Genomic DNA, 27,765 nt, shown 5'->3' on the forward strand with positions numbered 1-27,765 from the left:
GAGTTTAATTTTCCTTCTAAAAATTGATTGCCTGGAGTTTTCGGATTCAAGAAATCCTAAATCAAACCATACATGATGGCACGATTTCATTTAAACAATTTTTATCATCGTTAACGTAACTTGTTCAAACCCAAGTACATGTGTCCCGTAAATCAAAATGATTCAAATCGATCGTAAACAAATAACCATTCACACTGAGCAAGTTTGCAAGGCTGCGACCCCTCAGATCTCACGGTCTTCTCAAGCTTTTGCAGGGTGGATCCACGTGCTCGGCCAGCGGCTATATAGGCTGTTGCTTATTCGTGAGTGAGGTTGGCACGCATTTACATACAGACTGTTTTGAACTTAACAAACAAAGCATAATCCGGCGAAAGGTTTATGACGTAGGTTGGTTGGACGAATTTCATCCCAGCAAGAGTGGAACGTTTCACCCGTGCTTCACCTCCGTATATCATGCGTGTACCTTCCCAAATTGCCGCGTGACACACCCGTAAGCTCTACACCTTCTCACTGTCATGGCTCCGTTGTTCCAAAGATTTTCTCGGATTTTCAATATTTTTTTACCTAACGAAATACTGAGCCGATCAGGAAATAGCAAGTTTGAAAATAGAATCCGTATTGCATTAAATTACCTGATGTACAAATTATAACATAACGAGTTAGCTCCATCTTAGAGTTTTAAAGTTGCCTCGACGTCGCATACCGACGAAAGTACAAATCAAGGGGATTGAAATTAATAATCATTAGATATTCACATGTTATGCTCTACTAATTCACTAAATTACGAACCATTTCATAGGTACTCTTGGCACAGTGGGTCGCATAAATCATCATGTGTGTACCAATGCGAAGATTTTCCCCTTCTCTCGTTGCCACTTAGTCTAATGTTACGAACCCTACAAGTTTAGGTTCTCGTCATGAACTTGTATTAGGTGTTTACAAGCCCATTACTGCAGCATGAATAACTTGAATACAATTTAGGATCATTAAATGGCGCTGTGACGATGCTGGCGAATCTCTTGCGCAAAGAATTCAGCGATTCTATGAATATAACTTAGGTACATGGACAATCATACGGAAGTTACAGTCTGCAATGGCCACTCAAAGGTCCATTAAATCCTCCCACAAAGGACATGATGGACATTTATTACAGCAGCATCGTTATTGTGCCTCACGGAGACGTTTGCAATTCCATCGGCCACACAAACTCTATCTTATAAAAATATTCTGCAAATGTTGCAGAAGCAAATACAGGGTAGTGTGGCATAACGGTAACAGCTGGCTTGACAATGGCCACGTTATCGAGAAAAAGCCAACCAGCTATTATGCTAATGACGTGAGTGGTGATAAGCGTTGTGGTGCCGACAGGCCGCGATCTCGCACAAGAGGCGTGCATACACCTCATTTCTTGCATACGTACGTATGTACATGTATCCAGATGTTGCATAGAACCTTGGGCGAAGCGGGAGAATCGTGAGCTTGACTTCTCCTTGAGTCTCTTGCCCGAGTAATTCTGCTATAAATTGCTTGCAATTAGCTTTGAACATTTCCACGGCGTGATAATGACGGTTAATTTATACCGAGAGAGCAGGGAGCCGGGTTAATCACACTCAAGGTGCAAAGTTGCGGAGGATTCGAGGATTTCTGATTTTACCGGTAGTCTGTATTCGAGTGTTGAAACTACCCGATAAACGCTCGATTCATGGACAGAACCAGTATTTCATTCCCCTGTTTCACTCTGAATTTATGGGGATGCGCATGGACTCCACACGGTTCTCCATGCGAGATACCATTAATAACAGCCGCCTTTCCGCGGTACTGATCACGTATTCTATTCTGTCATCCGTATGATGGATTCGGATCGTTGATTTTCGAGTTCGAGGTATGCAACCTTAATCAACTCGCAGCGCCATTACGGTTCTGCAAATTGGACGACGCTAATTAAAAACTATTGGATGGTGCTCCGTAATTCATATTTACCGGGAAGGCGTAACGTCTTCGTTGCAGCAAAAAAACAAATAAGGGTTGCGGAAAAGGGTAACGAACTTGTAAGCTGATTCATCCATCAAGTCGTTGTGTTGTGATGAAACATATTCGAAGTTGGGTCTCCGTCATCCCGGATTGTAACACCCGGTTATTGATCACTTTTGACACGGTATATTCGCATTCGATCAGGTTCACGAAGCTGGCAGTTTCACACAAAGCGCGATACTAGAATATCAACAGGCGACTGCAAATCAACCGTGACAGCTTTAAGGTTCATGAAATAACCTTTTTTCATTACGTTTTCTTTAGACACTGATTGGTGAATTCTTCTATAATCCAGGAAACAATTTTTGCGTCCATGAATAATCGACATCATGTCCTGAAAATTGGTGACAGGATTTTGTAATCAATTCCCTGTCCAAGACGTGGAAACAATTAAGCGTGCACCTTATTTGAATGCACCAATTAAGCTTCGACCTTGACACAAAATCCTGGAGTATATATTCGGCAGCCTATCTAGGACCCAGTAGTTCTGCAGCTCGCTGTTAATACGATTCTCTCTTTTTCTGCTTACGTAACTGCAGTGTATCTACTGTACATTTATACAGCGCAGAATATCGTCTTTCTAGCACCGCAGTAAATCCCAGGTGCTCTTTATTTTATACCCCAAAGTGGTTTACTGAATTGCCAAATAATTCCTCTATCTCTCAAGTCCCTGCTGAGGCCTGCCTGCGACAATAGATATCATCATACTACAGCACCTGCTTTTCCGACGGTAGAAAAAAAATAAATGCATCGTGCATCGGGCTTTTATTCAGGCTTATTTTCTGTATCGTTCAGACTCACGTATTAGATGAATTTGGAGGTTTTTTGGCTGACTAAAAATTTTTTACTTAAAAAAAGCAAAGCAATCAGAGAATTTATTTAGACTGTCGGCCAGAGGATAACGATGCTTTCGCACACGGAGAATGAGTTCTTTGACTTTACCAAACGTGGTGGAAAAAATGTTTTTTGTATGCAAAGAGATTTCATTCGATTAATCAAAACAGCAATCAAAACAAAGATTCTTATCATACCTATTAGGTACTAAAAAATTTTGCAAACTACAGTGTGACGAAATATCACGAAATGACATTGCTCTTCCCAAAACTGGGCAAAGCGTAGCTGATATTATAATTACAAGCTTCGTCACTAGCGCGTGAATCTTGAACTGTGGTGGTCAAAAGTGGTTTGGGAGGATCGTCTTTGAACTTGTTAGACCTCGAGAAAATCGAAATTGAAATAAATAAACTAACAATATCAATGGAATCAAAGGGCAAAGCTTACGCTCACTGATTGAATTATCTAGACTTATATTTTGGTACAGCGTTAAAATTATTCACAAAACAAGCCGTATCAGAAGGCATTTGTATGGAATTTTTTATCTCAACTCATTTGAAATTACGATTGTTTTTTCGAAACTTATTATTAGTTTTTGTGAAATGTATATGAAAAATCGAACATGTGAGTTTGAGATTTTAAAACAACCGCATTAATTAAAAGGTTCTATTCCTCATTGAATTAGCCTGCAAGGTTGTGTCAAGAAATGGGGAAATCTTACCGATCAATCCATATTTGTACCTATAGTTAAAAACGATCGCCAAAATAGTACTAATCAATTTCGGCTCCTATATACAATATATGATGCCACTGAAAGTCAAGTGACGTTGACTATCTATTTTGTAAAAATTTTTTTCAAGCGACGTCTTAACATTAATTAAAGAAAAACGCATATTTTCTCTGCAATGCATTAAGTTTTGACGTCTGGTGTTTAAGTGTAAGTGATGCATCGGGTTGAAGGTTCGATACTGCAGTAAATTGTTTGCGTTGCAGCTGTGTGCACATCTTTAACCACATGGTTGGTCACAAGACTTACAATTAACGCGTTTCGCTTCCACCTGTAAGACTGTAGCTACGAGAGGCCACGTATACGTCTCGTGATTAATTGCAAGGATCAATGGAGGTTCATACACGATCGTATAACATGTCGTGCTCCTTGCATATTGGCGAATATAAACCCATTGATCGCGCGATCACCGCGCAAGATACCTTCGAAACGGGGGAAGGTGCTCAATGAGATAGGTGCGATAAAGAAGTGCCAAAAATTCTTGGGCGTCCTTGTTCCCTAGATGCCAATAGGCACGCGAGCTGGCTTCGTCGTAGTGACTAGAGAGTCGCAGTCGTTGTCGCAAGCGGTGGTGCACTGATCAATAATTATGGTTCGCCGCTTCCACGACGCCCCCGCGCGACGCCGCGACGCCCTGAACGACGCGTACATCTCTAAGGCGCTTGCGCGTCTCTGTCTACACGAGGTTCAACCAGACTTCTTGAAACCATGCCGCCACTGATTTTGTGCCTCTCTCGCCATATTTCTCCTCGAGCTGAAGACCCCCCACGTTTCTTGTCTCACCCTGCAGCAAATTCGATTGCCCCCTTTGACCCTCCTCCCCTGTCTTCTTTTCACCCTCAGCAAAAAGTGAAGATCATCAACAATGCTAACTCAGGCATGGACTCGACTTCTGCAGATTATTCCAGTGATAATTTGCTCCAGCAAATATTTTCTGAATCTCTTCTGCTAGCAGACAATCCCGAGGTTTTACTGATAAATTTTATGTTATTCGTGTTCGTGGGCATCGGAATCATGGTGACAGTAGATCGCTGATATCCACGTGCTGATAGCTTGTCGCGAGTTTGATTCACGTCGCGAGAGTAGACTCGCGAAAGTTTGTTCCCTGAATTTTTGAAAGCCTCCATAGCGATGAGGGAAGTCGGGCGCAGACGCCATTCAGAAGGTGCAGGGGGGGTCGAGGCTTGGAAGAGGAACGCGAGCAGGGTGTCCTCAGTATCTGCCACTAACGGGGCTAGCAAACAGAAGGCACGGCACCCCTGCCGAAAAGGGCGCACGCGCATCCCTTCGAGGCACGTTGCCAGGGTCAGCTGATTCAATGAACTTGCCAGGTTCTGCCAGGAATCGTAGAGTTCGCCGTAGTTTGCCGGAAGAAGAGGGTCCGGCCTTTGTTCGAGGAAGAGAAAAATCTCGAGTGGTTCCGTTCAGCCATCGTTTTCAACCAACCTGCATAGAAATCGTCTTTTACAGCGATATTAATGCTGCCCAAAGTCAGCAGAGATAACGTGAAACTTTCAGCTAATTCAGTGGAAACGTATTTTCTGTGTGAAATTGTGTGCAACGTGCATGATCAGTGTCCTTCCACGTTTAGCCGCCGTTCACTTCTCGTCTAATCGTGGTTCGTCATCTTTTCACATCTCAAAGGTTTACAAATTATATTTATAATCACGGTTTCAGTGGGTTTTACTTAATTTGGAAACGGTAAGGTCGTTTGGGTGAATTCTAGACTATATTATTCTATGAGTAGCTGACTGTACGGAGTCCAGTACGTATTTCTCGACGTGAAACCTGTTTCTGGGCTCGAAGAATGAAATACTTCCGAGCAACCTCCTGCCCCCGACCCGCGACTTTGAATTATTCAATTAGCTATGGACGCTCGCAGCAGCGTGAATATTAAAGCCTGATAAACATTTTTGTCGAAATAACAGGTTCAGTCAGTGAAATTTTATCGCACTGAATTCTTCTTTTTCTTTTCCTTCCGAATTTTTCACCGCACCGGAACTTCTCCATCGAGGAGAATGAGATCTGATTAAAGAACTTAAGCTGCGTTGGTAGAACGGTATCTAGATGGTCGGTAGATTCAGGAAAACTCATGGTGTGTAGTCATCTCACGATTTTGTAACCACGCTCTAATTGAAGGAGTTTCGGGAATCAGGGAACGCGACTTACGGCCCAAATTGAAATGGAAGTGAAACAAGGAGGGCTCGATCATGAGAGGTCCGGAAATACTGACTGTAATTGTCGAATGTGGGAAATCAGGGTTCAGTAGCACGTGAACCTTGCGAATTAATTGCGAGCCACGTTACAGCCGAGCACATAAGCGCACGCATTCCGTGCCTTAATTGAAATAAATGGCCTCCTTAGCTTTCTCCTTTCACCTTTTACCGAGTACTAATTCCGTGTCCCTGGAACGCGTGATATTTGAGGAAATGAAAATTTTACTCCTGCTTGCAAGCTTGGTAGCGCTGTGTGTGTGTCTGACGGAAAGTCATTTGATTTGCAGTCTATTTTCATGCACCCGTCGAGTAGTCAGTCTAACGATGTTTACCCTCCATCTGTATGCAAACAGGGTGACGCTACGCTGTTTACGCCTGCTTAAGGATCACCGGGATCCTTTTACCTTCGCCTCCTACTCCAACGGTGACGTAATGCTCGCGCTTGTGCTTTTTCCGTCATCATCAATTCGCATCGCGTTCATGGTACATATTGCTCGGCTCCAGATAAGGTGTTTTGGCATAGAAATTGACGCGATGATCAGGTGGTGTCGCAGGCTATTACCTACACCTGTCATTAGCAGACATATTGGATTGACGGGATACTTTTTTGCTGAAACAAACCTGATTATCGGATTATAGAATTTAATCCACGTATTTTCTGGCTATAATTCACAAGTTCAAAATGAAGCCAAGGAATCCAGAGAACTGTTATCTTGGCGTATGGCTTCGAAATTCGACTTTAAATTCTTGAACTTGAACAGGAAGTCGATCGGCTTTGGTACGAATACACCTGTAGACATATTATACCAGTCTTTAAGGCTCATCTGCGGCGAGAACCACCAACTGCAACGCAGTTTATCGGAAATCCATATCACAGAATTAAATATGCAATACGGCCGCACTTTATGTATGCTGTCAATTATTGCGTACCTACGTAGGTATATACATGCAGAAATGAAGGGCTAACATTTTCATTCTCCGGAAGTATTCTATTCATTTCTTTGCTTCGTAAAACCTGACACCTTGACACCGTGATTTGTAGATTTGAAATAAGGTGACAGGATCCTCGTCCGCGATTTGGATGACTAAATGTATATATACAAGATATGCACCGTCACGAAAATATATCAATTATTTAACTATCTGAAAAAATTAACTCAATTAAAGTAAACGACAATTTTTCGATGCAATTAATATCGTTTCATCTCGTCCCTTTTGGGACTCCAAAAGTTTGGCATTAGCATTCGATTTCTGTCTTACTTACTTCACCAAACATTTACCCTCCGGTGCAATAAATGGGTTACTCTGTTAGGGCTTGGATCTATAGTCGGATCTGTGTTGACCTGTCGATAGCAGAAGGAAATATGGGATAATGTCCTTCCTATTTTTACCCCCGCAATTAGCTATTATTTCATTTACACTTTTCTGGCAAACACAGTGAACTAAAGAAGCATGTCTCAATACTGTCGGGGTTCGTTTTCCGGTCTTTTTACGGACTTTCCTTCGGAGGATGAACCTCATTGCGCCCATTGATTTACTTTACCTACTCTTGCGCTGAATTGAATCTTTGTTTTTTTTTTCAAATTCTCGTATATATTTCTCGTCTAAATTATTTTTCTCTATACTGTGCTGAAGATCGTGCTATAAAGAAGAAGCTCACATTCTGAATTTTCAAGATCACTACAGAATTGATTAAAATTCCATTTCTGACATGTGAATGCATGTCAATATACGGCGGTGAAAATTTCGATTGAGTGTTATTTCGGCCGGATGATACTCATGGGTCACCGAACAGTTTGAAAAGAAATTGACTCTAAGATGCGTGGTGTGGAGGAAAGGAATAGTAGCAATGAAATTCCGGAGAGGCTTAAATTTCCACAAGTGAGTGCAACGAATTGTGTCCTGCAACCATGAGACACGAGAACGGTTAAGGTGGAGGTACACTAATTGTACCCGCATGATGAAGACCAGAAAGATGAAGATGAAGATGAAAGACGGAAGAAGATAAGGGAGGATGAGCGGATTCTTCAACTCCCTGAAAAGCCTCGCGTCAGGAGCTGCGAATGCCGCTAGTGCTGCAAGCAAAGGTAGGGATGAACAATAATGTCCTAAAATGGTATTCAAAATGTTAATAATTGTGCATTGATGTACTTGATCGTTAAAATATGTGATACAACCGCACAGGTTACAGCGAACCAGATACAACACAGGCATGGCACAGCTGTCGCCCCTGCTGTCTACCGTTTGACTTGATTAGCCATTGACGGAGTTATCTCTTATTTTCCGACAACGCACATGTGTAATTATGAAGCTCCTGACCCTCGAATACAGTACAGATGCTCACATGTTGCCACTTGCCATACATATCCGGTATAAGGCTGTAATTGAAGCGGTAGAGGTCAGCGACTCGAGCTCTGCTTCAGTAATTTATTAAGATCTAATAGAAGGCACTGTGAAAGCAAAAATTTTATGCACATGTATATAAGAAAATTTGCGTAAATCTGATAGACATATATAGGTATAGAAAACCTTATGACATATTCAAGTGATTTGCATTTATTGTTTTTTCAAAACGATTAGGTGGCAAAATGACTGAAATTTATTCTTTGAGAAATCTGTGCTTGTATCGTGTTCGTGGAAACTGTCTTATATTGAATAAATTTATAAACGCAACGAAACATTCAGATTCGATCAGCCTAAATTACTTGTTTGCATATAATAAAAAGCGCAAAAAGCTTATTTCAGATCCTCTGAGACATCCTTAGTTGTCTTTCAATTGCAAGAGCGAATTGTATGGTTGAGGTAACTTCAAGAGACAAGATTTTTTCGAAGAATCTTAGTCATCTTCATTCCGCGCTCCATCCAGGTTATATTTATTTACTTGTGCAGGCGTGTGGGCGCAAGTCACTTTCATCTTTCTGATAATAAATCGTCTTATGAAACTGTCGGGTCTTCTATAAGAGATTTCAATCAACTGTGAATAAACTTGGAAGAAATTTATCTTACCGACGTCAGAAACACGTGACTAACATTTTACACAATCCTCAGAGTGAAGAATATAATATAATAGGATGTGTTATAATCGTTGTTAAAAGTGAAAAAATCAATCGTGAATCGCTGTGACAATAAGAAGATTTTAGTACAAAACACGGACAACCGCAGAATTCGTGGGCACGAAAATTTGTAGAAGATAGAAAATTTTTCAGAGTCCTGAATATTTAGCTCTTGGCCGACGTTGAAATGAAGAAGAAATCAGCGGAATTTGATTATCATTGAAACACTGAGTATTATATACGAATTTTTACGAGTATCAGATTTTGCACATCGTAATTGGTAAAGGTGGAGTTTTTTAAAATTCTCATCCAGTTGAGCTGGTGAATATTGATGAAAGCGCTATTCTGAATAAATAATAAATGGTATTTTTGTTGAAGCTTGGATTGATTCTTCAACTTCAAGAGATCTGTAATGGATTGCGTAGGTGGATTAATTTACCTGCTAATCATTATCTCTAATTCCAAAACATTTTATTCTCCGTTTTCTACAGTGTACTTTGAAAAATTGAACATTCTGAAATGCTGAATTTTGTATTGAGAAATGACTTGTGCAAAATAATCATCTGTCCAGAGAAATTGATCTTTTGGATGTTTCGAGGATGCAGTTTTGAAAAAAAAAGTTGGTGGTATTAAAAGATGCTAAAATATGTTCAAGCAAACGTACTAATTTAAATAATTCAATTCAATGTGAGCGGTAAACGCCACAATCATTAAGGTGTAATGGAACTCTGAATTAAAAACCGAAGTTGTGACAAAGATTATGCAGATTCCCAGGACGATGAGGTAATTAAATTTTCATTTCACCTGATTGTGAAATACGAGAATATATAATTTTATATATATACTGCGCATTTGATTAGTTAATTTTCAGTACTTTACATATACCTGATGCGTATTACGTATGCAAAAAATATAATATTACTGTAATATCACACTGGTATTTCCTTCGAAGTTTACCACCGATCGATTATAGTAAGCACACGTGTAGTATTCAATGACATTTTACTTTTATTCAATTAGGATTCAACCTCACTCCTACCACTCATTGGTTAAACTCGTATGCCTAATTGTAAGTTCTTCAACTTTCAGTAAATATGAAAATTACATTCAAGGACTGTTTTTTCAAAGTGGATGAGGCTCAGCAGAATCCGAACATAATAGATTCTATGGCATATTTGAAAATTGCGACACTTTCATCGTAGAGAAGTCAAATGACATTCCGGAAAAAGTTTAGAGCTTGTTGCAAGCTCGATATCAAACGTTACATTGAGTGATGTGATATGCTAGATAAACTTAAAATACTAAAAGAGCTAACCGTACAATCGAGTATACCCAAAGTATAACGCAATGAAAACAAATTGTGTAACTCTAAAAAATTAAAATAAGCACGATTAAGATTAAGAAACAACAAAAAAAAGTGGCAGTGAAAAACGAACGGTTCATTTCACTGGACTTCTAGATAAAAGGTATTATCTTGCACACACCAAGAATCCACACAATGAAATCACGTCCATACTGCAGCCACCCGGAATCAGAGTCTTTTTCGTCATTTGTTTCCTGCGACAACGTTTCTTCAGAATATTTTGCAGCCATGGCAATATCCTCGAGTCTCTGCTGTTCGTCAGCAAGTTCCTGAACAACTGACTCGTAGAATTTCTTCCACCCTTCAGCCTCTTTGACAATGTTTGCTTGTTCTTCAGCCAGCTCCTTCGACAGGAATTCGCGTCCATTTCGGTCAGAGGCCTTCCAGGACAGCCTGTCTTCCGTGAGTGAGTCAAAAGCCAGATTTCTCCCGTAGTAAATACCAAAGTTGTAAAGGCTCTGAGTTAAATCTGACCAGCATGTCTTGTTCCATGGATTGTCTCCAATGTAAATCCACTTCACTTTTGTTACGTTAAAAACGCTTGATGAAACGCATCGCAGTTTATTGAACCGTAAATCGAGAGTCGAAGCCGCCGTGAGCGGGCGGAGAATTGCAACGTCTATACGCGTTAGGTCATTATATCGTAGATCCAATAGCCCGATATTTGATACGTTGGTAAAACTTCCTTCCTCGATAGACTGGATCATATTATTGGTTAGATCAAGTTTTTCCAAACGTTTCAATCCAGAGAATACGTTCGTTCCGATCGTCGTTAAGGCGTTTCTGGACAAGTTGAGGACCTTTAGATTCAAAAGACTCCTGAATGCAAAGCCTTCGATGTCGTTGACGGAGCAGTTGACGAAACTCAGCGATTTCAGCTGATGAAATTCCGTGAACGTATTTTCTGGGATATTCCGTATATTCGAATTGAAGAATTTGATCCGGTAAGTGTACCTCGGTACTTCAGCAAGATTGGCGAGACTCGCATTGCGACAAACGAACATCGATCTTCCGGGACCATTGCTACTGCAAAAATTGGCTAAAGTAGACGTCACGAGGGTCACAAGTAAAAGAAGTACGTTTCGCATTCCGTCGCGATTAAGCGGACTGACATAACGAACTAATTTAGAGCCTGCCGGTTGAAGTTAGCTACCCCGGTGGACGGTGATAAATAATTCTCCGCGATTGCCGCGTCATTTCCGGTGCTGGGTACCATCGGATTGGCTCGTGTCACCTTCCTAGCATGATACTACGCCACACGCATTTAATTAACATCAACTAACCGTACCTTTTCGCTGTTTATATGACATCGTTTTTTGACTGTCGCCTGTACTATTGTTACGCTGTCAATTTTATACGTGCCGTGGGAAAAGATCAGCACCGGTGCTGGACATGGGAATTTGAACGATACGTGTGCGCACAGAACCTTCGTTCGACTTTTGACAAAAGTTCGGGAATCTTTGAATATCGTCGTTTTTATACTGGTGGAAAAAGAGTTATGAATAAGTCAATTTTTACATGATCGTTCAAAGATGAAATTTTCAACCGGCACCATACCGCGTTTACGTTAGGAAGAGGGAAGAGTCTCATGGTTCGAGAAACCGAAATAAATAATTGATCACGGTCAGATATCGATTCTTAAACTACTTCGCTTCCACCCGCTCCTGGCTCTTCCCCCAAGCGGCATGGCAGCAATTCGAATCCCTTTCGCACGAGTAGCGCCGTTTTGCGTGGGCGAATGACGAGCTGATAAAATCGTTAACGTCTTCTCAGGATTCTTCGTCTTGCACTGGTATAATATTACAGAGAGTATTTACGACCTGAATCAGTTTACCTGCAGAGGACTTCAATCAATTTTAAGTTGTATTTATTTGATCAATCGAGAAAAGTGGTTGCATAACCACGTGGGCACTAGGTAGTGGAGAAAATCTACTTTTCCACACGCCTGTCGTTGTCGGCTCAGCTAATGTTCCAGAGATTACGCAATGTATGTCACCGGCTGTTTGATAGGTTGACATGCGTTGAAATACGTACGTGAAGTTAATTTTTTTCTACCCTTCAACTTCTGCTGGAGATTGTCAGGCACATTGACATGCGCGACAAGTTAAGATAGTGGTCTAAAGGTTTCGCAGAACCGATCGTCTTGCCAAGACTTACGTCTACCAGGTCACGCAAGAATTCGTGCGGGGTGAATAACATCGAATTTTGACAAAGAGTCTTCGAACAAGGGTCTAAGCGTGTGGGTCAAACCCTCGAGTTGAAACGAGGCACGTTTGAGGTCTGTTGGTATCTTGGGACCCAGAACTGCTTCCACCTTCTTATTTTTTGAAATTGAAAATTTTTTTCATCTCGTTATATGCGGAGTTGTAATGTTTAATTTGTTAAAATGAAATATTGATTTTGCAAGGTTACCAACTTTTTTTGCTGTTCGTTTAATTTCGGCCACAAACTACCGTTCTCAATGACGTATGAAAATCGTACATCTACCTTAGACTTTGGAGTTCCACTAATCAAGAAGAAATTCTTGGACGTGAAAACGTTGCGAAATTTCCATGGAGTTTTAAAAGTTCCCCACTCAACGTCAATGAGGAACATTCTACTCAATCCAACGTTCTAGATTCATGCGATGCAATTTACTTATTTCGCTCTGGCAGTGAGGTTTTCCGAGGCCGACGTGTCTCATGTACGCAAGTTCGTCCCAAGTACTCTGAAGACGATGGCTTTCAAAGTTATAGTCTAGATGCGTGCAGCAGCTGCATCGAGAAACTGAAACGACATGTGACGATCTCGAAACTTTCCGGCTTATCGAGCAAGAGAACCTCGTATCACCGACTGGAGAAAGAGGGCTGTAAAGCTCAACGTGTGTGGGTGCAGCATGGCACTCAGGACACGTATGCACATAGTTACGCGATGATATTTTTTCTCGTCACGATATCAATGCTCGGTCCGGCCAACTTTATGGCTTTATTTTTTCTGCCGTCAAGCCGTCAAGAGTGAAAGACGCGCACTTTTCTGTGAAGTCAGCGTAATTGGAATTCCAGGAAATAATACATTAAGGTTGACTGAAGTATAACTTTAATGGTACGATCTACCCCAGTCATCTTATGTCGACAATGTTTATATGTTCGTAGGTGAAGACACGAAGATGAGGTTCAGTGTGGCACCCCAGCCGGGGGAAAGTGGGTTCACCCAATGGCTAGACGCCATGAAGATGGTGGCACGACTCCCTGGTGGTATACCACCAGAGTTCAGAAAGAGAGTGAGTATCGCACTGGCTGTTCAACATTATAATGATTAACAATTTCACAACACATCCAAAGAATTTTTGCGTGATTCAGCTGAAAGTGGTACTGAGAAGCCATTTGTCCTGATAGATACTGTTTAATAAGTAGTCATTACTGTCCCTTTTTCTGTTTCCCATTAATTCTACTACTCCCACGCAATGTTGGAAAAATATTTTCACGGTTTTATTTTAAACTAACATGCTGCGGTGTAAAACTTCACGAGGAAATAGCCATCAAACTATTAGGGGTTATCGATATTGGCGATTTGATCATCGGTCGTAGCTGTATAAGGTGTATCTTGCTAGCGACACTTTATATCCTCGTTATTTGCAAAAGATATTCGTGCAGCTTATTTTGCCATTAAAAACGGTTTCTCAGATACCCGAGTTTATTGCGAACACCTGCCTCGTTTGTCTGTTCGAATATCGCTATATGATACGCCGGTAAACGATATAGAGTGGACACATCTCTGTAAGATGGCGTCTTGGAGAAATATTTTCGAACGTCTTTGCGATTAAACGTTGGCAGACATCCAGAGTCTATTAACTTTGGTGATCCCCCCCCCCCCCCCCCGCGCCTCCGTTCACCACTTTATAAAGATGAGGAAAGAGGTTTTTGCAGAAAGTCAATAACAATTTGGGACTTATACAAAACTTGGGCAATAAATATAAGAAGTACCTTGATCTCTTACTAACGGGAGCTTCCCATGTCCACAGTTGTGGCTGACGCTTTCTGAACGACATCTTCAACAGCGTGGAGTTGATTGGCGACAGGCAGAAAAGCTCTGCTTCAACGAGTGGAGCAATCCAGACGACGAGGAGCTCGGCATACAGATCGTCAAGGTGGGTAAACGTTGACCAGTTATCCTCTCGCCTGATCACGTTCTCGGGCTTTCAAGCTCCGCACCTTCATCTGCCCGTACACTTTACGGATCTCATCACCTTCCGCGGCTCCAACTATGTGTAATACATTTTCGTTTTCATAATTTTGATCACGTTTTCAATTGACGTTGCACAGCTGATCGTAATGTCGTATAGTTGGAAACCACTTGTTATCTTTGTCTGTCAATATAATTTCACGCCGCAAGAAATGTCAAAGCCAATAAACCAAATGGCATCGGAGGATCCATTCAGGCGGATAAGGGAATGCCAATAGGGCTCAGATTGAGCGTATCAGGTGGTACTGATCAAAGCAACACTCAAGGGAAATGGTCTCTATGATTACCCGGGCAAGTAATTGGGTAGGCTTTCTGTACGGTATGAACTATTCAAACAACTTCGAAATGGAATCATTGGAGGCAGAGCCATTCCCGTCGGACCGTTTCAAAATTACACTTTATAAAAGTACGCACCAACACTTGTGATGTGTTTGAACGCATCTGGTGTACGGTGCTCAATCTAGTATCGATTGTAGTCTTTGCCAGCTGGCGAACTGCCTGGAAGCCTTCCAATAATCCCATTACCGTCCTGCACATCGGCCTATCTATCCGTTGGCACTCATTCCCGGCCGCCTACCCGAGGATGAGGCTCTCCTCCCAGTTCTTGGTGTGTTCACCCCCGGATCCCCGCGTTGCGATATACTATGTACCGCCAATTCCTGCAGTTTCTCGTACAATTGCCAATCAGTTAACGCGCGACACGGAACCCCTTCTCGGTAATACGGCGTTTGATTATAGCGTGATTAATTACCAGCTGAGCAACGCCGCATGCTGCATAACTCTAAGATCAATCCATGCTCGTATCATGCCTGAGGTAGCAAAAACTTGGGCATTTATATGCGCGATAATCATCTGCTATGTTGAACGTTACGTTATAGCAGTACTAAATACAAGAGGAATCTGTTGTTTTAGGATGACAAGCCACGTCTCTTTCACGTTTTGTGTAGGGTGATCCAACGTTTGGTGGAACGGCTACTATCATGTTTAATATTCTGTAGCTACACAGTGAAGATCGTAAGCTGATTGCTATATTTCGTGACATATGATGCTGTTTGATAAAATTAGGGAAACGCGTGACAGTCTGTGCTAAAAAATTATCATCACCGGACCTAATCAGCGTCAGATACAAACAACGTAAAGTACGGCAAGATGCGTGAGTAATCTGAAATACACATGTAAGGTTGGTTACAATGTCGCGTTTGGAAAGTCCACTTCAATTATCGGCCTGCGGCAAATTGACTCTCTTACACGATGAAAACACACATGAATGCCGGGCCGACCTCTCTAGAGCTTTCCGGAAGGACTCTTCTTTCCGTCACGTGCCATATCGCCTCTGGATTTTTTTGTCAACTTGCCTCAGAGATCTTTACTATATACAGTTTAAGTGAAAAATCAAAGTAGCAGATTTCCTGCCTCAGCATATCTGAGTTGAAGATTTTTGTCTTGATGTTAGGACAAATGTAGGCGGTCTTTTTGAGTCTCATTTTCAAATGAGATCCAACGAAGGAAAAACGAAATCTCTACTTTCACCCTTACATCTGTATAGGACCTTCACAGGACAGGCTGCAGTCTGTTCTGTGGCGCAGCAGGACGCGACAATCAGGCAGTGCTTCGACGAGTCCTTCTTGGATTTGCACGTTGGAACAAGTCCGTTGGATACTGCCAGGGACTGAATGTCCTGGCTGCTCTGGTACTTCAGGTCATGGACCGTGCGGAGGCAGCTTCGGTCAAGGTCATGATTTATCTGATCGAAGGGGTTCTACCGGAAGGTTACTTTGCAGATAACCTTCGAGGACTCTCCGTAGATATGGCCGTTTTTCGTGACCTTCTTCGTATGCGGTTGCCGAAGCTCTCCCGTCATCTAGAAACATTGCAGAGTGACGCCAAGGATAAAGCGACTGGTAATGTTGCTTATCTGATGCACCTTTGAATTTTCAAAGTTTTTTTTATCCTTTGAAGATACTTGGGCGTACTTGTCGTAATTTACATCAAGCTTGTCAATGTGGTATCAAAAGTGTCACATATTTACCTAGAATAAAATGTAGTTGCTTGATGAATTTTCAAGTGATCCGTTAATTATACGACGCAATTCCCTTATGCGTTGACGCTATTATTATTAGCAAGAATTTTACATTTTTGGGCTCCTGTCTAGTATAGCCATAACCAACTTATGACGCGAGGGATTCGTTGTTTTTCATGGCGTTTTTCATTCGATATTATTTCAGCTTGATGAATATTTGGAAGAGAGTTATTTTTATAACAAGATTAACGTGTATTCAGAAGAGGACTATCTGTGTTCGTTTGCAAAAATTCGAAAACGTATAATATCATACATAGCTTTCATTAATATTGTTGTTTTCTAACATTCGTTATAAATTCCAATGAACTATCTTCATGAATGATGTGATTCCGCAAAATGCGTTCCATCTGTACGCTTCATTTATTCAAGACTTATAAAGTCTCGCGAAAATGGCTCAACTTACGACAACATTGTCAAAAAAATTTCCCTTGAGGCTCACAAGGCTCAAGAGAAAATTTCTTTTTAAGTTATAGCCGTAGGTATATACGTAGTTTCCCCTAATATCCTGCTTACTTAAAATTTCATATATTTTGCACCCACGTGTGTTCAGGATGAATGTACCTACCTTTGACAAGAAAGCGTGGGACGTTAAATGGAGATTTCCTCACGCTGTTTCGATTTAGTGACTAACAGCGAGAAATGCTATTCCAGGAAGCAGCTACGAGCCACCCTTAACCAATGTCTTCACGATGCAGTGGTTCCTCACCCTCTTTTGTCATTGCTTACCCCAGGAGGCCGTGCTTCGAGTCTGGGATCTTATCTTCCTGGAGGGTGACGAAGTCTTGCTGCGAACCGCTCTCGCCATCTGGGAAGGATTAGCCGAGTACGTCTGCTGCGGAAGATCGCTTGCAATATTACTACACACTCTTTGAAAAAAATTGACTCTTGTTCTTACCATGAATAATGAATTGTTATTTTCAGTCGGATAATGACCGTAACTTCGGCCGATGAATTCTACAGCATAATGGGGGTGCTCACAAGAGAGATGCTGGAATTCACGGACACTAACAATCTCGTAAAGGTCAGATCGTTTTATCGTGATTGTTTTATCAAATTGATACTGCTTCGCTGCGCGTCATTTCATTTCAACTTTTCCTCTCACTCTATATCGAGTTCGATATTTCGTGCAGAAGGGTTAAATCATTTTCACAGTAATTATGAAGAGTACGCAATTTAATCAGAAGGTAGAAGAGCTATTGGAAAAATGAAGAGAGTAAACATAAATAATAATAACAGTACAAATAATGATCAGAATAATTTTCATACATGGCAATTCTGCCTGTAACGCCTGGCTACCTAAAGTCGTTCTCGTTATCTTAATTTTCATCCAATTCTAATCTATCTCACCCTCGTGATTCTGAGTAAAATATGCTCGGCGGCTGTATCAGTGCGCGGAAGAAAAAAGATTCAATTCAGCAAATTGCAGCTGGCATGGTAAGGAACTTGATTAATATTCCTCAAAGAATGATGGGTACCAGGCTCCGGAGGCAACTTGGGCGTCAACTATATTGCGCGTCATTAGCATTTATATGTCCCGTACACGGGGTTACTCGGAAAATGCGGAATGAAAAAAATGGTCCTACCTTTTCCTTCTTTTCCTTCTCTTCCTCTTTTTACCGACATAAATGACCGCATAAACGAGCTTCCTTTGCGACGTCCGGCCGTCCCTCGCTTCTCCCTTGTTAAATATACTCGCGGCATGAAATGAGGAGGTTCGAGTATGAGCTCAGCTCTCGTTTCATTCTCGGAAGAAAAGTCCGAAACCGGATCGCGTGACTTAAAAAGCATTCAAAACTTTCACCTTAAACGTGAAATTACCCCAGGAAGCACGCGCAATGTTATAATTCGACTTGGCTCGGCTTATGTCTGTACTGATTGGTCTGTGCACGTGACAGGCGATCGTGAGCACGGGGCCACTGATTGGAGTTACTGCCCTTCGCGAGAAGCATCGGTACAACATCACACCCTGGGCCCGACGACTTAGCGACGATGACGAAACCGAGACTGAAGAGGACGAACGGCTCGCCGTCGCTGCCGCCATGTTCGGGATGTCGCACAGAGGCAGAAGAGGTACGAGATACTAGTTTTTCTTTGAAAAAAATCGAAAACGTAAAGTAAAAGTGTATATCACACGTCAAATTATGAAACACGATCGTTTTTCTCTTGCAACGTTCGAGAGTATGATTACTCGCAGCTCGGCGGTCATCTCTCGTAACGATCGGATATAAAAGTAAAGTATTTCAGAGTTTTACGTAAACACTTGTACCTGTCAAGTATAATCGTTCGAGTATCGTGACGAAAATTGAAAACAAAAATACCTGCCCTAAAATACCAGAGTTAAACTTTGCGCGTGAAAATCTTGTAATCTGACGAAATGATCTACTAAACGTCGTAAAACGTCGAGTTTGACGACGGTAGAAATGACAGGAAATTAGCTACCGTGCGAGCGACGCTCTTGCCTCAGTAAAAGTTCCAGCTCTGTAATGTACTGAGATTCTATACATAGCTGGAATTGTTTCGTGCATTGGAATAATACGCCAAGTTTCAGAACGTGAAACTTCATCGTCAAGCTCGCTGCAGACGGTCGCAGCTAGTAACGATCGCGAGAGACTTGCATTGGACATCAGCACGCTGAAGCAGCAGTACGCGAAGCTGAGGGAACGGCAACGCCAAGCTCACATAATACTCTCCGGTAACGTTAACAACTCTCCGTTAAACGCAGCAATAATCGTAAATGTTACGCTTCTTCAATGAATGGAAAAACAGTGTATGCATTTTATGGGGTACTTTACGTACTGTATATACCAGTCAGGCATCTGTGCACAGGATTGCCTGATGAATTTTCGCTCCACCCTCACGATCGTTTTGGAGACTACCTTTTACTGCTGCAACTAATGGCTTGGACGATCAAAGTTGTCCAATTAGCGTTTGTTACATATAAATTCGTGGTACTTTAACACGAGGATACAATTTCACAAACATCGAAGCGATGTACTATAGCTCTTGCATTTCTCAGTCTCCTTTTTAAATTTTTTTTTAGAAGTGTCAGGTGCCAAGTGCAGAAAAATTCTATATATAATTCTAACCTGACAAGGATCAGGATTTGAGATAGAAGTAAATTTCGTTTCTGAAATCTCCTCTCAAAGCCTTCTCTCATTATTCCAACAGCTGCGTGCGCGAGACAGTCTCTCGTCCCTTCGGCCACTTCTCAGGCGATGAACCATTTGCTGGTGGGAAAAAGTGCCTTGGTTAGCGGCAAAGCCCGACAGCTAGGTCCTCTCCATGGAGCCGTGCCACCCAGGGCGAGACTTGGTCCTCCTCACAGCCCTAAGAACCCAAATAGAAAGGACAGGCAAGGCGTCACTCTTCATTGGAAGGACACTAAAAGGCGAAAGGAAAACAAGGACGACACTCCAGGTATGAGTTCTATGGCTTTCTCGAATCATAATAAGAAGTGCGCGTAATTGGAAGATCTGGTTGTGAGATTCAATTAATTAAGAACATATATACAATATAAGATTGAACAACAAAATACGTTTCATTGTTGAAATCTTGCTGAGATTTTAATTATTAGAGCCTCTTACTTTACATAACAGAAGCTTCGATTATATGACGGGTAGGTTGAGTATAAAAGATTCAAGCTAGCGAAAACATCTGCGAGCTAATTATAAATAACTCCGTCAGCAAATTCCTGTAGAAACAATAATTTACCAGTCTTCACAGGACGGATTTAATCATCTCACAGTTAGTCGAGTTTTAGTGACTCTAAAATATTATTCATGCCAATTCTTTTGACAATTTGAGGGATTAACTTTTCCGAAAAACAATTATTTCCTGCCGGAATTTATAATTTTCCCATTTGTCAAAGTAGCTTTCGGCATTCTGCGTGTTGTAATTTGGAACTGTTTAATATCGAAGTTGAAGTACAGCAATTTTTTATCTTTTCATCCGAACTTTATCATAAATCATCCGAGCTAATAATATTACAAGAAAAATTTCCCAACAGTTTTTCGCTTTGTTGATCGACATGTAAAATATTACCGACGCTAGGAAAATGCCTGTCGATCAGCAGCGGCTACAAGTCCTTGTTCCTGTGGTCGGTAACAAGGTTGTCGCCGGATGTGACCGTACCAACGGTAGAATTTTGAGAAAAAGCATTTATCGATGATGTCCTTCTGAGCCATAGTCGTTCTCCGTTGATAACTTTCGCCATTAGTCAACCTCCGACCACCTGTTCGGTACCAACAGGTATGAGTATTGACGCAGGTGTGGCATACGGGAGAGTCAACATTCATTTACAGTCTGCAGAGGCGACAGGCGATGGTGGACTGCGGTCTGCTTATCCGTCGAAAGGCTTGGAAATAGTCAAATCGTGATACTAGAAATTAGATCGGTGTAACCAGATCCCAGAGGACTAAATTCCTCGCGAACAAATTCATTCACTACGTGTGTAACGCAATCGCATTAAAAGTTTCGTGATTTTGGAATCTACGTATCAAATGACGGCAGGGTAATTATTGATCTGTTTTGCTCCACAGGTGAAGGAACGTCTTGTGGCAACGGCGCTGAATCCACGGGTGATGGGATGTCGATCGTCACATCAACATCCCCGCGACTTTCTGCTGGTGCAAATGGCGACAGTGACAGCGACAGTACGTCGACGGAACTTTGCGACGAACCAGATCGTCTCAGCGACGTCGACAGCGAGGAGCTCACCTCTAATTCCGATTGTTACATCATGGCGACCGACGAAGAGAAAAGTCCTCGCAGGGAAGGAATCGACAATAAGACCTCATCCAGCCATCATGATTCTGCGTACGGTCAGCAAAAAGGAACACAGAACTTGAAGCCACCTTCAAACCTCGAGGAGACTTCGATCTCGGAGATAACTGACCAGATCCGCAGGCTGTCAACGTCGACGGATAATGAGGGACTGGGAAGCTATCAGTTCGCCGATGAAAGGCCGGATCAAGTCGAACGAGAATCGTTGGACTCGATGAAAACTGATGCTGCACCAGCGTTTGCCGTGGACGTCGAGTCGATCACTAGTCAGTTAGTTGAGCAAGTGGAAAAACCTTCCGAAATGTTAGCTAGTTTTGATTTTTCAAGCACCATTAGCGGTGGTACAAATACTGGTGAAAGTAGCTCAGTATCTGTTGAAAATGAAACTGAAGTTCAGATTCGTGACGAATTTCAGCTGACAGATGATAGCTTACTTGCGTTGAAAGTGCTTAAAGGTGATTCTAGTTCTCTAGTCCTGGAGTCATCGGATAATCCTGAAGTGTTCGAATTCGATGAAAAAGTAGCTGCAGATACTAGTGCGCGAATAGATAGGCCCGATAAGGGGAAGCGCTTTGATTTCGCTCCTGAGCTTAAATATTCAAATTTTGATGACGATCTAGTCGCCGTAGATTCACAGGCTAGACATTCTGGAACTGAGGTAGACTTTAGTAGCGACGCTTCGACCGTACAGCTTGCTTCTGCGCCAGGGATCATTAGCGATAATTTGAACAAAGTAGTTGCCGATTTAAAGCCTTACTCCAGATCCTACGTAATAGGACACGTTCCAATATCTCCGATAAACTTAGAACAGAAGCTTAATTACTCAGCCGAATATCAATCCTCGACGGCTGCCATCAAGATTGTCGAAAGAGAGACGCAAGAGTTTTCAATGAAAGTAGACGAACCGCAGAAAAAGTCCTCCGGAGTTTTTGTAAATATTAGCAGCGTAGATTTCACCAGAAATGATGACTTGGTTCAAACTAAACCGGCAACGAGTCAAGCTGCGGTTGTTTGTGCTCGCTTAGAACCAAGTCAAAGTCCGAAGACACCAAGCAGTGACAAATCGTTCAGCTCTGGGGAAACCATGGGTCCAGATTCGAGAACCTCCAGCTTAACGACCAGTCCTCGAACTCCGGTGAGCTTCGATTCGCGTGATTTTCACGCGGAGAAATCAGCCGCCTCTTCTGTGAGCTCGGAGTCAAAAACACTGACCCTTCGATCCATCGGTTCCGACAATCAGGATGTTCAGATGAAAGCAGAGATGCGAATTACATCCTTGGCCAAATCAAGTTCACCATCCCTGATCAGCTTTGATTCTTTAAAAGGCAAATCGAGTCTGAGTCCGAAGCTTGAGGCGAGTAGCTCCAGCGACTCGTGCAGCCCGGATCGAAAAAAGTCTTCCGAAAGATCGTTTAGCTCGGATCTTCAATCGCCGATCAGTGCCAATTCAATAAAATTCACTTCAAACTGCAAAGGAGGTCGCGGCACCTTCTCCGACTCTCCGATAAATCTTTGCTCCGCAACTTCCCCGTTTTACCCAATCGCACGCCCGAATGAAAAGACACCATCACCGTGCAGCAGTGCGAAGCAACAGAACAGCACCACTGATAGTGAGGAGACTTCACCCGAGCAGAGGTCCACGAGTTCAAAGGGATCTGGAAAATTAACCGTTTCCGAATCGAGGGAGGATCGTGTCATTACAAGCGAAGAGGGAATGGACTTGACCAGCGGTTCAAAGGACGAGTTTCGCCATAATTTTGCCAAAGAAAGATTGCAGAAAACCGATATCGAATCTTCGCTGGTGGACGATAGATGCAAAATGGAAGAAAGAGACACGACGCGTTTCTATGGGATGAACTACTCGCAAAGTTATCAGACCGAGTCGCAGCTGGAAGAAAATGAGTCGAGGGATCAATATGGGGATAAGGATACCGTGTCCCCTTTGCCGCGAGAAAAATTTGAAAAACTTACAATTTTCTATGACAAAAGTAGCAGAAGTTTGTTGGAGAGAAATAAAGAGAGAACGAACGAGCACGAAGTCGGTAAAGATTACTCGAAGCCTTTTGAGCGCAGCTCTAGCAGCTTAGACAAAAGATTTACGGATTCGAAACTTTCCTCTTCGTCTGATGAGTTCGGAAGAAACAGCATGAAGAAACGGTCCAGCGATATTTTAGAGGACTTGAGGCATCTTGAGATTAAAAGTACAGGCGATGCGGGATCGGAGAACGGACTCACCAAAAAGGCGAGCGATATTCTGCAGGATTTGAAGAGTCTAGAGGCTAGGAGGCAAGACACCTTTAGTGATTCTGCGAGCGGATTTTCTAAGGTCCGATTGACTGACCTTGAGATGAATATCCCGACCGTTTCTAGGAAGCAGTACGTGATCGAACCGAAAATTCAAATCCAGGAAGACAGCGACAGCATTTTAAACACCCTAGCGCGAGTTTCGGAGAATACAAAGACTGGCGATGACAAGGAGCCGAAGCTGGGCGTCTGGACGAAAGTTAAGCCGCGTAAGAGAAGTGATAACGGTCGAAGAAGCAGTGACAGAGCGCTGAAAATCATGCAGGAGAACTCGGCGATTTTGCACAGAATTTTGACCTGTCAGGCGAAAAAGCGACTGCCCGACCTGGAAGAAATATCGAAAGAAATAACTATCAGTCCCATCAACGAAGAGATATCAAAAATATTTAGTCCAATTCTTGAGAAAATCGGCCTTAACGAACACGAAATTAACGAGGAGTTGGCCAGAATTAATTTCAAAGACTTGGACCAGCTCTCGGTGACCAGTGGTTCCGAATTCGATGCCAAGATCAACGACGAGCTCTCAAAACTTTCGCTGATCGATGATACCGAAGAGATCGACCATTTGGATCTGGACGAAGCTTTGTCCAGAGATTATCTGGACACGAGAGAGGCTCTGATCGATAGGCAGATAAACGAGGAACTTTCGAAGCTGCTAGCAAACTACGAAGAACGGCCTGCATCCTCGTCTGGTCTACCGCGTCAGGAGCAAGGCTCTTCTAGCCAAAACATCAGCGAAATGGAGGGATTGGACTTCTCGAGTATCTCGACGAACGTCTTTTCTCACAAGTCGTCGAACGACTCAATCGACACCAAGAGCGAGCTCGGCTCGATTCAAGAGGGCGTAATAAAACCGGAAAAATCCTACGATTACAACGACAAGCCGATCTCATATCCACCACCGAAATACAACCTTCAGGACATATCGCCTAAAAGTGACATCGACATTTACCGGGAGTTGGAAAAACTCGACAAGATATCAGCCGGGGAAATATACCCGAGTATGCAGCCGGTGTCTGCGCCTGAGGTGATTTCCACCAACCCTTACGCTTCCGATCACACGCTGACATACGGGGAGAGAATATCGCCGATTTCAAGTTACACCTCGAAGGCAGATAAATCTTTCGACTTGTCGCCATTGAGGAGTCCCTACGACAGCTACAAACCGTACGACTTTAAGTCGAGAATATCTCCGAGGAAAACGCCGGGCAATCCGTACTCCGTTCGCTCATACGAGAAGTCCTCGATGGACTCGAGTTTTGAATTCGGTGATCACAACGTCGCCTCGTCACACATTTACGATCTGTCGCCGAAGAGGGCCGTTATTTCCAAGGAAACGCTCGAGTTTCGGGTGAGATACGACGACGAGCCACCCCCGAAAATTCGCAGCGATGATTTCACCCTGCGGTCCTTTCAAACGGACATAGCTAACCTCGACAAAGGCGCTGCCTACTACGAAACGAACACGGTTGACCCCACAAAGTATCTTCCCCGAAACGAAAGAGGCTCTTCTGAGAAGGATATTGGCGAGTCAACGATCGACTATACGTACAACAAGTCGGACCTTTGCCCCAGGAAGTACCAGGACATTTCCTCTCAGGAATACTCCTACCATCAAACGTCGGATTACAACAGATCAAGTTCCTACATTTTGCCATCTTCGATCCGCGAAGACGAAATTGGCACTCATTTGACCGTTCGCAGACGCGAGTCGCACTCCCTGTCACCGAGCCACCAGTTTGCGACACGGAAACTACCCGTTCCGGTCAACCCTTACCTCGCTAAGCTTTCCCCTAGCTTAGAAGACGTCACGAAACGACCAGTTTCCCACCCGGAGTTCCTCGACAAAATGAACAGCGCCAAGTACGCGGATCATTCGAGCCAAGGGTCGCATAACTACCGGAAATCTTCTCTGAGCTTGGGGAATATCGGGCATGCTAGCAGAGGCGCCACTCGTAGTCTGGAGAAGACGCCGAGCCCAAAGATCCAATTCAGTCCGTTTCCGGTTAGAAACACCGCCAGAAAACCACGGGAGTTAGGGCTGAAGCTGGGCCTGTACTCGCCAGTGAGTCCTGAGGGTGGGCAGGTGAAACGAATGCATTGACTTCCAGCCCAGGGCCGATTTTATTGATTTTGATACTTACTTTTTAACACTGTACTAACCGTTATTCGAAAATGTGTCCTTCCATTTGCGCTACATAGATGATACCTACGTACTGCTGCAAACTAAAGTTTAGCCGAGAAAAAGAAATAAATAAGCAAATAATAGCGAATGATTGAAAATTCATTCAATCAGAATCTTGTTATGTTTAACAAAGTGAGCCTAAATTTTACTTTTCAAAAAGTGCAACTGCAGCTTCGTTATGGGCATTCATTTCGCTCATGCAAACATTATTTTCACATACGTGTTCGATCGGTAAGTTCAGAATATACTTGGATGTATACCTAAGTTACAATGGTCCATACTAAGAACGGGAGTGTAATTATGCATCCGGAATGCTGGTTCGACGATTTGAAAGTGATTAGGTAATAATGAATTGTGTAAAAATATAACTAGCGAAAATCAGGGATGTATGAGAATACTTTTTCTTTTTTTGCACGTAACACGCTGAGCCAACTATATTTACATAATTATATTGATATGCACATTATATGTACGTAACATTTGAACGAAGTTAGGTAAGACTTATCTCAAAGAACCATCATGTTTTGTACTTTTCCTCATAATTTTAAACGTATATGTTGTACTGTTTCATTGTAGATAACTACTTGTTTTCGGAAGGAATAACAATTTGCCTATAACATTTTTTGATAATATGATATTTGTATCGATACTCTCCTTGTGTGATCGTAAAATTTTTGTTCCATTTATCAAAAGTTTCAGAGGTTCACTTTGTTATGGTTGGCTAAGAACAAACATTATTGACAATATACATTTTAGTGTATCTAATAATGAATTTTGCCATTGAAATATAATACCATGCCTACCTTATACTTGTAAAATTATTGGGTTTAACCATGGTGGTGAGAGGTTCGATAAAACAGAATGTTATGGGAGTAATATGATGAAAATGAGTATTTCTAGTCCCAAATAACAAACAATATAGAGTATATCGAAAAGCTGATGAGTCCTATAAGGATAACGAGTAATGAGAAATAAGACACGTTTTTAAGTGGATACGTGAAGCTGCTGTGCGATGCTCTGGCTTCGTAAGGTTATACTGTAAATAGAGTTGTAATGGTCTCGGCTGATAAAAGACTGTACATTAGAAAGGCATAATATTATAAGAAAATTATAAAAAACAGTATACTGAATAAAACATTGAATGAACATTTATTTCAACGTCGTTTCATTTCTTTCTGACCATCGTTTCCCAATCTCCCCATCATCTATAAAAAATTTGTACTCCACCGTGTTTTCACTATCGGATCAGTTCGAATCTTTTGTCCGACCGTGTTTAAAATACTGTCGGATTTTTTGTGGTCTTGGAAATTGTTTAGAATGGTTTAACGATGTTACGAGCAAAAAGCTTGACGTAAAAAAACCAAAACTCATATTTTGACGATAATTTAGGATATTTTTGGCTCACCAAGAAAGCTTTCGCTGGTACAACTCTTACTCGACGTTTCGAAGCCAAGTAAGTTTCTCGCTGAACTAACTTCTCGGGAATAAGTAAGGCGGATAAATATCAGTTGGCAAAACGACACTTGGATACTAAATTAGTCATTTATAATGTCAGAAATTTGGCATCCTGCTCATCCAGACTATCCATCACGCTTGTAGGGTATCACCCCTAGAGAATGGAACAGAAGCAAAAGTTTTAATACCCTACAGTCTTCAAATATCAACGGTGTCGACTTAACTAAAATTATAAGATATTTGGTTCAAAGTTTATACACAAATTGTTCCAGATATGTATACAAAGCGTTCTAGACTCGTCAACCTGACTAGGACCCTTACCATTTTCAATTTCATCTTCCAATTCGTACGTCGTAGTCAGTATAAAGTTGAAAACACGATTGTCAACTTTAAGATTATTCAAAAAATTAGCTTTCCAGTAATTGCAAGGTTTCACGCAATCAGCCAAAATAAA

General features: G+C 42.1%; 2 protein-coding genes across 3 annotated transcripts in view; one reads left to right on the plus strand and one right to left on the minus strand.

The window, feature by feature from the left end:
- The window catches only part of LOC124410003, a 28,976-nt gene extending 3,061 nt beyond the window's left edge, over positions 1 to 25,915 (plus strand). Inside the window, exons 1-10 of one of the 2 annotated variants that reach the window (XM_046888082.1) lie at positions 7,450 to 7,955; positions 13,416 to 13,543; positions 14,285 to 14,410; positions 16,052 to 16,406; positions 17,237 to 17,408; positions 17,507 to 17,606; positions 18,481 to 18,655; positions 19,128 to 19,277; positions 19,754 to 20,002; positions 21,124 to 25,915. In XM_046888082.1, the coding sequence (XP_046744038.1) occupies positions 7,883 to 7,955; positions 13,416 to 13,543; positions 14,285 to 14,410; positions 16,052 to 16,406; positions 17,237 to 17,408; positions 17,507 to 17,606; positions 18,481 to 18,655; positions 19,128 to 19,277; positions 19,754 to 20,002; positions 21,124 to 25,775 (6,180 nt within the window). In that variant the 5' untranslated portion in view covers positions 7,450 to 7,882 and the 3' untranslated portion in view covers positions 25,776 to 25,915. Of the gene's footprint in view, positions 1 to 7,449; positions 7,956 to 13,415; positions 13,544 to 14,284; positions 14,411 to 16,051; positions 16,407 to 17,236; positions 17,409 to 17,506; positions 17,607 to 18,480; positions 18,656 to 19,127; positions 19,278 to 19,753; positions 20,003 to 21,123 lie in introns of those variants that run through there. The other variant, XM_046888080.1, reaches the window with a different exon arrangement.
- Positions 10,297 to 11,856, minus strand: LOC124410007 (SLIT and NTRK-like protein 4). Its single transcript, XM_046888087.1, has one exon. It carries the CDS (start codon positions 11,370 to 11,372, stop codon positions 10,377 to 10,379), a length of 996 nt encoding a protein of 331 aa, XP_046744043.1. The 5' UTR covers positions 11,373 to 11,856; the 3' UTR covers positions 10,297 to 10,376.
- Positions 25,916 to 27,765: the final 1,850 nt, after the last annotated feature.

This window comes from Diprion similis, chromosome 8, assembly GCF_021155765.1.
Source record: "Diprion similis isolate iyDipSimi1 chromosome 8, iyDipSimi1.1, whole genome shotgun sequence".
Classification (NCBI taxonomy): Eukaryota; Metazoa; Arthropoda; class Insecta; order Hymenoptera; family Diprionidae; genus Diprion; species Diprion similis.